Genomic DNA, 13,401 nt, shown 5'->3' with positions numbered 1-13,401 from the left:
AAACCGAAGTCTATAACGTATATTGATCAACAGATAAAATGTGACTGCAGTTGCTCCATGCTCTATACGGGGATACGAGGATTTACACATTTTTAAATTTCTGAATCTCAATTTAATTATGCTGCAACTTTAAAACATTACAGGCTTGCTGTAGAATAATTTTAGATGTCAACACATGTTATCCACTTAAGTTGTTATTAAAGGAAAAACCGACTAGTTAATTAAGTTATTAAATGAATTGCTCAGTTTCTATAACTTGTAGCTTGGCAAAAATATGTTGCTTCACAACCATCACTTTTAGTACCTTTTTACTAATTAATAGCTTAGCTTATTTGATTATAAGCCAGAATATATAGTAATTCTTCATTTAAATGTTTTAATTTTAACATTTCATAGCGAGTTGTTACATAAAAATGCCGCGCCTTGAAGAAGATACTTAAACGCAAATTTTCACCCTATTTCGTAATCCAACAAGAAGTTATCACCTTTATACCTTCACCGTGATTAAGCGAAACATGCCCAAAACATCCCGGCACGTTCCCTAAATACTTCATAAGGTAATTAGGCGTTAAGCCGGTACACACGAGCGTGAAATGAGTCCATAGCCCAGCAGGCCGGATAATTGTGCCGGATTAACTTCGGACATAAATAGCTCGTGTAGAACCGGCTTAATCAGGCATATTACACTTTATTACGACGTAGGTTCTATATTTTGTGTTTAGATTTTTATATGCGGCATTTGTGTTGGTGTATTAAGGGTAGGTATTTATGGCAAATTGCGAGCGAGCTGAGTCGGTTTGTGTATTCTAAATGAAGATTACATATTTTTTCATTCTTATAACCAAGGATATTGCTTTCGATCGTTTTTAATATTTTTCGAGACAGGAATTCGCTGAGCAGAAAATGGGATTGGGCTTTCTTTCAGTATTTTGGCGCTAACACTTCGCATCATTTATTTATTCCCTCCTATGCAGACGAAACTTATTTCAATATTACGTACATAACAGATTCTGCAATAATACAAACTCTCATTGTCAATATCATTCCCTTGACCTTACATCTGTATCAGGCACGTTAGGGTTCACGCAAGGGCGGGGTCGGCTCAATGCCTCGCGACCAGCAGACACCCGATACCGACATGCTATACTCCAGGAAACCTCACTGATCGATTACTGCGTGTTATTGTGGTCAATTTAATTATTGCTTTTGCGCCTTTTCCTTAATATGTACAATTGACTATATAATGATCCTATATTTTGTTTCCAGTTCCCATTGCAGGAAGGCCTACCATGTTTCTGTAATATCTCATCTTAATTAGTAACTTTGTTCGTAGATATCTTAAAGTATATATAGTATAGATTCTGAACGATGTAATAAGTTGAAAACAAACAATAAAAAAGTTACCTACAAAAAGTTCAGCATTCAATATGAACGGAAGATTTCGTAGTTGCACAACATCCGATAGGACCGGATTGTCGTTTCTTTCTTACTAGCAATTACCAATCAATATTATCGATAAAGAAGATGTTATAAAAACTGCTGTGAATGAATTTCCAAATCAAATATGTAGATGCCATAAAAAAGAAGAGGTAGAAGTATTTTCCAGCTTGTTTTTCCGAGACATTGATTCCTTGGACCGACCTACCGCTTCTCCAAGATTTCCATTGATCCTACCAAATTGGTCCTACCTAAATATAAAGACAACACACGCATTTTCATTTCTCGTTTTGCAAAGAACAACACGAAAGCAATCTCCGTTACGTCACGCGCTTGCATTGACGCAGCTCACGCTCCAGTGCCCGCGAGTAGGAATCCAATTGGGTTAGCATTTGTACATGCCTTCGTGCCTGGCTTTACGTAACTCGTATGCTAACGTGCGTTTTATGAATTCGGAAAACGAAGTTTTTCCACAATCCGACGAGGGAAGTTAGTGAACCCTTAAACTGGTAACAGCTGAATGGATACAATGCTTCAGTTATTCCGATCATTCGGTTTCCAATGAAAACAATCTGTCTCATACACCGAATGCTTAAGCTGACAGTTTTTCAATTGATATGCAGGAAATATTTCCTTTGCAATGTTGGGCTTCCTGGGTAACTTTAGGAAATTACTATTACAATCGAATCAAGAATATTTTAGATATCGTGCTTAATATCATCGATTCATTGATATAAGTAACTCATTAGTGTTAATAACCCGTGAAAAACAAATTAATTGCATGCATTTCTCATAGTGTAAATAAATCGTCTAATTTTAATGAAGAGTGAACTGTAAATAATTGTTAAAGCTAGATAAATTGACGTGAAAATGAAAATATTAAGATAAGTTCTAATTGCAAAAAAATAATAATTGGCTTTGGAACGAAAGTGCGGGAAAATAATGACTTGGATCACTCTCTCACTCTCGCAGTCGACGGATTTAGAGCAGAAATCATGTGATTACGTTTGCTTGATAATTACGGTGGAACGCTATACTGCTATAATGTCGTCCTGTGTACAAGAAAAGTCATTTATGTGGCGATTTATTCGGAGGAGTCTTCTCAAGAATTTCGGCTACGGTAACCTTTATCGATTGAGACTAGACAACTGCACTGTCGGTTTATAAATATAATCTTATATGTTAGAAAAAAATTAGAATGTACAAGAATTTACGAAATCAGAAATTCACAGGAAGGAATAGATGACGACCGATCTATAGATGGCAATTAATTTCAAATCAACTATATGAGTATTGCTTTGCCATTATAACAATACAAATAATATGTGAAATAACAGTTTACACGTGTCAAGTTAAATAATAAGATTCCATTAGAACATTAATCGATATGCAATAAGTATGTTATAAATATAATATTGCTGAATTTGATTAATACTCTTTGAAAAAAGTACTTTGTCAGACTTTATTATGTGATTACTCGATTAATAGTTATTTGTCTTACATCATTTATTACAGGTTTAATAATATCAATAATCACGTAATATATGTATACAAGAAGTTAGAACATGAGTTTGTTTATATATTTCAGTATTTGTTAAGGTAATTCACAAATAAGAAATAATCAAGGAAGCGTATAGGATGGTCCGAAGTTGACATCATTATATGCTCCACGGTTCAGTGCTTGAGGGTCCTTCCATGAAGTCTTTGAGGAGAATCAAGTGGGCTTAAAAGTTTGTAGGGTTTTACCGTTGGCTTTAGCCTATATAACATGACAATATGATTGTGTATGTATCACATAATATTGTAACTTAAGAATTTTATGTTCTTCGCTTTTGGATATTAAAATTTGATTGTGAGATATTTGAAATGAAAAGATTTCTGACTGCGTCCATAATTTCCTCCCAAGAATTATACATCAAAACACAATGTTTCTATAGTTTTAAAATGTTTTTAAACAAATTTTCTTTATTTCCAGGTCCTCTGGGCCCATTGCCGAATGTGACGAGCATGGATTTAGGATTAAAAGAAGGTGAGAATGCTTGTTAATATGACTTGTTACATCAATAACTTACCTACTAGGAAAACAGAATTTTCATAAAAAAAAACAACAACATATACATATACAGACTTTCAGATTTATAATTCTTAAATTAATTTTACTTATAGTGAACGTGGCGTTCCTCTAGGATCTAACTTTGGCCCGTTACCATTTCTTATTCACATCAATGACAAAGAAATCCCCGTCTTCCAGGCAGTTGCGCACTAGGTGATGTGGTCTACATGTCCGGGGACGAGTTCCCCGGGGCCAGCGCTTGCGAGCGCTGCGCGTGCTCCGGCGGGGAGGTGCAGTGTGAGAAGCAGCGCTGCGAACCGCGGCCCGGGTGTAAAGCTGTGCATCGGCCGGACCACTGCTGTCCGACTTATCAGTGTGGTAATACTTTTTTATTTATCTGCACTGTTCAATTACAGTTAGTAATTGCATTGAATAGAATAACTGTAAATTACGGTCATTAACATAATTCGAACGATTATTTTAAAAATACAAAATAAATAAAACGTATAAAAAATACAAATTTCATAAAATATTATATAGTCACTTTCCCTATTATGAGTAGTTACCAGTTTTTCTATTGTCCATTAATTGGTTTAGAAGTTAATTAGAACTCTATTTATAGATCATGTTATTAACGTATTTCTTATCATCAATTGCAATCCATACATGAAACCATATAACATCTGTTTGCAAAATTAAACCCCGAAATCCTAATTTCAGAATGTGAGCAAGAGGGTCGTGTATACGGCAATGGTGAGAAGCTAGTAGACCCGCAGGACCCTTGCCGCGTGTGTTACTGCCAGGGCGGCGAGGTGGTCTGTCGCCGCATCGCGTGCTTCGTGAGGGATGACTGCCAGCCGCGCCTCGTGCCTGGCAGGTGCTGCCCGGAGTATGATAACTGCCCGCTTAGAGGTAAATATTTTAATTCTTCTACATATTCTGATAAAGGTAGGAATTGCTCTTGATTTAGGGGATAACTCGTTCACGAGAGAAGCAAAACTTTAATTATTCAAATTGTAATGAAAGCGCTTCAAAACGGTTATTTGAATGGAAATGTTGGAGTTTATCTGTGTATTTCAGAGTTTCAGTATAAGCTCTACTACTAAAAAAAATGATATAAATCTTTAAATGATGGACAAAATTCGATTACGAGGCGGGATTCGAACCCGAGTCTTTCGCCAAAAACATTTGAATGATGTGACTAAAAATATCAAACAATTTCAAATAATATCAGTTTAGTCTAAATTATTAGGTATATGCATAATTTATTTACATGGAAAATAACAATTAAAATTTATTGGAACATTTTCTCATTACAGGAGTTACATCGGTCCATGGCATGACACCATCTGTATCGAGTACACCTGCTGTGGAGGTCAACATCAGTGCTGATTCCTTGCCAATCGAGCCCACGGTTCCAAAGATTACTATCAAAGAAATCACACCCGTTTCGGAAATACCTGTCGTTACTGATGTTAAGATTAAGGAAATCTTACCCTCACCTCATAATATGGACGTCGCTGAATATTCATCATCGAAATCTCCACTTATTCCACGCGAAGTAACATCTGAAAAGACAACTGGTGATCTCAAAACGGAATCACCTTTAAACGAATCTTCAGATTCTAAACCATCATTGGAAGATAATACTAACGAAAAGGGCAGTGATTCACCGCCTTCAAGAATAAGCTTTTCCACACAAGATTCATTAAACAGCGAAATATATCCTTCAAATGTACCAAATTTGATATTGATGGGTGGTCCATCGCAACCTATATCTCTTAGTCCGCTGACAACAAAAGCTCCTATGATTGAAGAGGAGGATCCATCGCTATTCGATCATAATCCAGCATTTCCACCGATACCCGATGATCTTACTGTAGTCGGTAACCACGATGACGAAATTATACAAGAACAAAACTTAGACAACGAACACGTATCCATGCATGACGTCATGACATTGAATGACAAAATATTAACTGAAGCACCTATTATAAAAGAATCACCAACAACGACGTTATTTGTGACAAATGGGATGCCTATTTCTACGGAAAATGTATCTGAACAGGAATTAACATCAGCTAGTATTTCTACTAAAAATGATTTATCTAGCACGGAATCTTCTACATCGAAAGAAAATTCTATGATAAATCTAAGATCAGTTCTTCCTACTCAAATCCTTAACATTCCCTCCTTTATCTCAGATGAGACAACAGATGATATGGAGAGTACAACAGATATTCCTACCACAGAGTCTGCTGAAGATTTAAAACCCACAGATGAGGCTCAAATATCATCGGATAAAGGTGCGGCAATATTGGGAGACGAAGTGGAGGGACAAAATAGTTATAAAGAACCTCGTGCAGATGTGATAACGCCACAGACAACTGAAAATGTGCTAGAATCAAAAGGGTCAGTAATATTAACCACTGATATTAGTTCAGAAAATCAACCGAGCTCTTTACTAATTGAAACAAGCGATCAAAATCCTCACGAAGTAACCGACAATAGCTCAGATGACAAATTATCGTCTTCTACAGCTAATCCATTAAATGTCGATTTATCGTCAGACTCGATACCTAAAATGGAACTCGGCAGCGACACCTCGCTTGAAAACATGGAGACAACGGAATTTATTCTCACCTCGTTTGGTTCCCAAGAGACTGCCACAGATGCCGTCGAACTAATCAAAATAGTTCCCGATAACGAAAAAAGTGCGGCGATAGTTGAACCTCCCCGGGCAAGGAAAAATAGTGTGTTGAATGATTTAATTAATTTAGTCGGTGATGTGGCTTTAATTAGCGATCATACTGACTCACCCGACGCACATCACGGTTCAAGCTCTACCACGATTTCGGACTCTGAAGAACTGATTCCGGTGAACGCTGGTTACAAAAGTAAAAACAATAATTGGAATTTAAATTCCATTACAGAGGTTCCCTTCAAAAGTAAAAGCCAGCCCTCAGTTAACAAACAGAAGAACGTAGAGATCGAAGATGAAGAATCAGATAGCATAACTGACTCACCACCACCGAATGACAAAGTAGAACCGACAACTAAAAGGCCCATTATAGATAACGTATCTGACAATAGCCCGCAAAATAACAACGGGACCATTGACAAGAAAGACTTCGAAATAATTACCAAATCTTATGTCCCAACAATAAATAAACATCCTACGAAAGTAGTTATGGAAAACAGCAATGATCAACCAAGTTCTGACGTCGAAACATCCGCAAGTGCAGACAAGGCTCCATCGTCCAATGACGACAAAGCTGTACCAGGCGACACGACACTGGATGAACAAGCAGAGACGTCTTCGCCCGCAGACGAGGAGACAACAGAACACGCCTTAGATACTTCGAGTGTTGCTCCATGAGAGGCGCAAATATAATTAAAGGAACCTCAACTTTCAGCATTTCGTATCGATTAAGTTTCGTTATTGAAACTAAGTATTGTAGAGACTATTCATTTACAGATTAATCGTATCGTCAATTGTGAATTAGCGTATTTATAATTTAAGTAGCCGCCAGTCGCTGGTTGAATTTATTAATATATTAGTTGGACAAATTATTTATAATCTTAGCTAAGCGTAGTTCGTCGTTGCAAAAGCTTCGTGTGTAAGTTATTTATTTTAGTGAGAAACGTGAATCGATTAACCAAGCTAGTCAATTAGTGACGGCGGGTGTCCGCCGGAGCCATGTTGCCATGTTCGCTAGCTGACGCGATGGAACGAGCGAATCATTCCGACTAGATTAGTTCCTTTAGATTAAACACTCCTTAGCCGACCCGTGACCGATTGCCTGTGAATGTGACAAAATTTGGTACAAATGCTAGCAATAACTTATGATATTCAGTGGTAGTTTTAACGCACAAAGTGTCTAATTATTGCACAAATAAATCTTCTATTTCTACGCGTATAAAGCGATGATCAAGCTCAATATAAATTATGTAATTTTAATGTAATATTATGTACAGTTTACTCTTCATTAATTACTTTACCAGTGATGAATACAATTTTGATAATACATTGAGTTAATTTGTTTTCGATGTTATAATATTAATATTTGTGAGATTTTGATTTGCCAAAGGACTATAATTAACGTACTTTAAATGATTACTTTATTATTGGACGATTGCTACTGGTAAAGTGATTTCATACATAGTAAGTAATCATGACTCTTTGGATAATTTAAACTTTTGGTTCACCTCTATGGCTAAGTCGAGTCGGCCGGTGCTCCTTCTTGCCCCGGAAGACCACTTCTTTTCCGGGGCAACAAGCGCACGTGCTCATTCATATTATGTATTCAATTATGATTGTTTTTTTACAAATAAAACAAATTAGACTGAACGTGTCTTTTATTTTTAATCTTTAGTTAATAATAATCCTGGAAAATTTTACTATAATCTCCATTACAGAACTGCTACTTTCTAAAAGTATATTATAAATTTTAGAAAACAATTCCAAATTGTATTTTTTATCTTTGATTAGAATAGTAATAGAATTATCACTTTCAAATTGGGAATACTTTAACAAACTATCGATAAAGCCAAACCAATCTGCAATGCAGGATCGTTTGGCTTGTTAAAAGTATTAAAAATATTAATATATTTTATTTTATGTGATCTTAAATAATTGCTTTTGAATCTTAAATAATTAAAGAAAATTTTGTAATGATACATATAAAATGGCTTATTTAATAGGTCATTAAAATTTAAAGATACTTGAAAATCGTGTTTCTTCCTTCCTAAAAATAACATATAATTTAAAAAAATACATTTATATTTAAACTAGCGGAGTTCTTGAGATTAGCGCGTACAAACAAACAAGCGGCAGAGGGCCGTCGTCCGGGTTCAGTGGCGCGCATTGGAAGAGGCCTTTGTCCAGAAGTGGACAATCAAATTCTGATGATGATGATCAGAGAGATTTTTTTCCTTTTTAATCGGGTAAATTTATTGAAGTGTAAGGTAACGTATGTGGATAATGGATTGGAAAAAAATATCTCGAATTTGTTGCGCCTCTTAGAATTACGCTAGCAATTTTGTAAGAGTAAATATTTTGATTTATATGAGAAAACATATTATACATTCATTGAATAGTTAGATAAAATTATGTAAAACTTGTATTTTGTATCAAAGTGGAATTACTTACAGTACATTAAACTGGTATTTTAATTTTCAATCTTAAATTCACACGACTCATCGAAACTTTTCATTTAGACAATAAAACTAAGTAAGTATTTAAAATAATTATTATAGAAATTTGAGTAGTTTATAGTAGCTGATCAATAGTGTACTGCATCATCGCTGCAAGGAGAACATAAACATTGTCATATTTTATCAAATATATGTAATATGTACCTAGTATATTTCACCCAGTCATTCCCCCAGTATACCTACAATACTTACCTCAAAATTAAAGTTCCCTGCGTGCCTTAATTAAATGTTATTTTAGTCTTGAATTGCACAGATTATTATATTTTCTTTGACGAGCCTGCTTTGACTTTCTAATCAATATAATGTAATAATATTATGTGCACACAATACGCGTCGATTAGTTAATTAATTCTTGCGTATATTTTGGACGCAACATAACTGAGGTCGAAACAATAGAATACCTATATACAATATATAAGTTATAACCTTTTGAGTATGTTTGTGTTACTATTGAAAGGATAATATTAATGTTATTATGAATTTATTTTACTATATCGTGGTTTTTACTAGAGCTTAGAAATAAGGAAATTATTTTTGATTTCTTTGGGGAGGTCTTTTAACAAGCAGTGGAACAGTTATGGCTTATAAAAATACAAATTTTCGCCGTGGCTGTTAAATTTAACTAGTGTTGTATAATGTACCTAGCTCTATCTGTCTCCAAATAATTTCTAAGTATTCAATTTAAGTTCACAATAACTACTTTAATATTCGGTCGATACAAAGTGTATACAAATTGCAATACATATATATTTTTGTTAGCCGAACGACAGCGTCTGCCAGCACATTGCCTAACCTCTGCTGCGCTTGCGCATCAACCTCTGACCTCACTCTTCATTCGTCATTATTGTTTTTAAAACCAATTTGCCTCGTGTCTTGGTCCATTATTTAAAAATATCTTCCAGTTTGAATAATATCAACTAACTTCTAAATTTATTTGGTTCAAATGTCGAATATTATTTCGATCATAAATTATTCTAGCTAGAAATAAATTTCCAGTGAGTTTTACATAAACAAGTAATTATGGAAGAACTAAAGAGGTACAATGTTAAGTAGGTATATGAAGTCAATTTATATCAATATAATACTAATTATTCTAAGAGTTATGGCTAATCCTATAGGTATCAATAATCGATTAACTATTAAGCAAGAAAACTTTACAGCTACTATATAATTGAAACCATGATAATACACACATAATCCTTGAACGATGTTAATACATTATTTCATTTCTAAAATAATGCAACCGTAAAATTTGGAATGTTCTGCGCAAGCGATTGCGACCGCGGAAGATGGCGGTCGGAGAGCGGTCGCCGGTCAGTAGAAAGGTAACGTCTGAACTTTTGCTCCTCTTATGTTACCAACTTACCAGTTACATGTTGATTGTGGCTGTATTTATTTTACAGATATTTATTTATGGATAGGTTGTGTATGTAGACATATAGATTAGTATGATACTCCCTGACGCTTGGGATTTTAATTTTTTTAGGGAACTCTTTTAAAATAAAATTCGATAATGTTTCGTTCGTAGATTTGTCCATCATTTTAGAGATAATATACTATTGAGATAAAGATTCTCAAATTTGCATTAAGAAACCATCCTACGCTATGGTATACATATATTTAAGTTTAAGTTTTGTACTTTAAATAATTATAAATTTGGATAGAAATATAGTTAATTTAACACTACAGAGCAATAAAAATAATCTCCAAGTAATGCAAAATTAAAATAAGTAAAGTTAGTGTAGTGACCTACGTTTGATTTTGCAATAAAATCTCACTGACTTTCATGCAAATATTCTACATGTTACGAATATATTTACAGTCTTGTACAAAAGCGACACCGAAATAAAACATTTACTTTATAAAAATAACTTTCCAATGGCGCTTTTATGTCGATCTTCATTATTTGAGTTACCGGTTAGATCTATCAATGTGCACTCAAATACACATACATTACTTTCTTAAATACATAGTGTACTTATATGTTTATATTACTTTTTGCTCACCGGATAAGATATTAAAGTTACATCATCATAAAATTGAAAGTCCGTAAATTATTATCAAAGATACAGATTTGTTTTGAATGTAATTTTAAAAAGTTTAAAAAAGGCTGAAAGAGGTGCAATGTGACCACGAAGCAAAAGGTGGAGGTGGAGAGTAACACGACTTGGTGACACTTTGTGAATAATGTACGGTTCTAGCATGGATTTTCAAATCAGTAAAAAAAGGAAGAATAAAAAAAGTAATTTATGAAGTCTGATCAAAATATATTATGTTATTATTCCCAAAGCCAGCTGTATGATATGGTCACACAAAATAGCCACATTTCATTAAAAATATATAATGTCATAGATCTTTAGCTACCTTTGCCCTTTGGGGTAAAGCAGAGACCTAAAATATCTACCTCTATCCAAGCAAAGCCACGTTCGGAAAGCTACTTTAATATTATATAAACACCTTCGTAGAAAAAAATGCATAATTGTCGACTTGATTCGTATCAACACATCAAGTACTTGTTATCTAGAACGACTACCTAGTAAATAATTGAGAGTAATAGTATGTAATTAGACGAGCATACGCACTCAGGTCACTCGGAGGACTGCTCTATAATAAGTTCACATTTAACTACGAAAATTGCAAGCTAGATGAACTTTGAAAGAAGATTATGAACTAAAATAAATTTTTGAATTTAGGCGGGATCAACGCTCAGAAAAAGCTTAATGAACAGATAAAGCTTTATACAGCTTTACCAATTGCTTTTGCAATGCTCTTAGATTGAATTTCGATATCATTAGATCTATTCTTTCTATAAGTTAAATTTAGCTTTTCAAATATACAAAGCATCTGATGCACAATTAAAGACAGATACAGGTTGGTACCATAAACTTTGAAACACTAGGACCGTCGATTTTATCCGTCTTTAAGATGCTTTCATCATTAGAGCTTTGTAGTGGCAACTGATTTAGCAATTCCTACCAGAGAATCGAAATCGAGATCAGAGAATTACTTCATCATTTTATTTTAAGCTTTTCTAGATCCTTCTATATACCATACATCCTTAGTCTGACCCATTTACACGCTGTTCTCACGAACAATTTCAGCGAATAAATGATTTGCATACTAGCCTCATCTCAGTCCCTTAAACGGTCCTAAATTTGTTACACCATTAGTGCCTTGGTCTGCCATAAGCGGCAGATGACACGGGAGCCAGGAGCGGGGCGGTGAAAGTGCTGCGGGGGGGAGGGGGACGATATATGAAGCTGTGATGTGCGCGCGCGCCTCACTCCAAGATCTTTCGGTAAGTCGCACATTATGTTACTTTTCTAATTGTTTTTATTTTGGTGAATTGTATCTATTTGTTGGTTTAATTGATAATTGTTTTGGTTTTTTGTTTAATGAAGAGTGAGTTTAAGGTATTGTTTATTTTATTGCCAATTGTATACCGGACGTTTTAATCGTATTAATAATTATATATTTTCTTCAAAAAATATATTTAAAATCTTAAGTGCCTATTACACAAGAAAATTTTTGAATATTTATTGTGCAAGTAAAAAAATCTCCTTTAATCTCCTCTTATTAAAAATAATGTATATTTAAATATATAATGATTATTTATTTTCATATGAACATGTGAATTCTATAAATAACGTCACTCTTATAGCATTTACTACGAACAAAAGACATCAACGTTCATACTCTACCATCATCAATTAATTAAAATATGTACATTCTAATAAAACTTATTTTCTACAATTTGTCAGAATAATTATAATTGATACGTAAAGGGTTAATATTTTCTATAACATTTGCTATAATATGTACAATGAATACATAAATGTCGCATTAAATAAACTTTAATAAGTTTTAAGTTCTTATGTTGAACTAGGAGCCTCACAGCAATAGTTTATCTATAGATATCTATTTAAAGGAAAATATTTACATTCACAGTCTATTTTTGAAAATAAATTTTAATATTTGTATGTTATATGTGCTTTATAAGTTTGTGATGTCATTCGTATTTGGTTTCGATTTTATCACTTCATGTTTGTATTATCTTAGTAGCCTATTAGAATCGACATGATTCTTTTTTTTAATTTTTTTATTAATGTGTCGGTTCAGTAGTTTTTATACAACGTTAGTATACAACTAACAATATTTACTACCCTATCACGAATCGTAGATATTAAACTAGACACAGTTTTCTTGTTTGAAATGATAATAACAATATCATAATAGGAATGGCTTTATATATAATAAAAAATACGATATTTTTTAAATATTATTTGTATGTTTTGTCTCGGTTATTCATATAACATAATAACAATATAAAAAGTAAAAGTGATAAATATCTTAAATTTCGACATGCATATAGTGAGTGTGAGTGAGTTAGCATCACTTTCCTGTATTGCATCACGCGAGGGAATGAGATCAGTGCCAGATTCATATTATGTCATAGGTATATCGTTATAAATTATAATCCTCTAGACAAAGTTGCGTATGTTATTACTTAATTTGAAACATTGTGTCAGCGATCTGTGGTGTAGATTTATTTATTTTTCTCTGCTTGTCTGTATGTTGAAATGAACCTTAGACACGTAAAGATCACTGTGAATCTAGAGAAGAATAATATTTAAAGTGTTTATTGTCTTATAACAAATTACCTAGCCTAATAATTGATTTTATATTTATCCGCT

The 13,401-nt window shown here is 33.8% G+C and overlaps 1 protein-coding gene across 1 annotated transcript in view; it reads left to right on the top strand.

The window, feature by feature from the left end:
* The window catches only part of LOC149905510 (uncharacterized), a 38,080-nt gene extending 30,239 nt beyond the window's left edge, over window positions 1-7,841 (top strand). The window contains exons 3-6 of the mRNA XM_090105243.1: window positions 3,413-3,466; window positions 3,689-3,868; window positions 4,211-4,402; window positions 4,810-7,841. Of these exons, the coding sequence (XP_089961369.1) occupies window positions 3,413-3,466; window positions 3,689-3,868; window positions 4,211-4,402; window positions 4,810-6,869 (2,486 nt within the window). The 3' untranslated portion in view covers window positions 6,870-7,841. The remainder of the gene's footprint in view (window positions 1-3,412; window positions 3,467-3,688; window positions 3,869-4,210; window positions 4,403-4,809) is intronic.
* Window positions 7,842-13,401: the final 5,560 nt, after the last annotated feature.

The sequence above is a fragment of the Colias eurytheme genome, chromosome 9, assembly GCF_061535395.1.
Source record: "Colias eurytheme isolate Ceu_HAF_F1 chromosome 9, ilColEury1 Martin Lab GWU primary, whole genome shotgun sequence".
Lineage (NCBI taxonomy): Eukaryota > Metazoa > Arthropoda > Insecta > Lepidoptera > Pieridae > Colias > Colias eurytheme.
The sequence above is the reverse complement of the archived record's forward strand: the minus strand, read 5'-3'. Positions and strand labels throughout refer to the sequence as shown.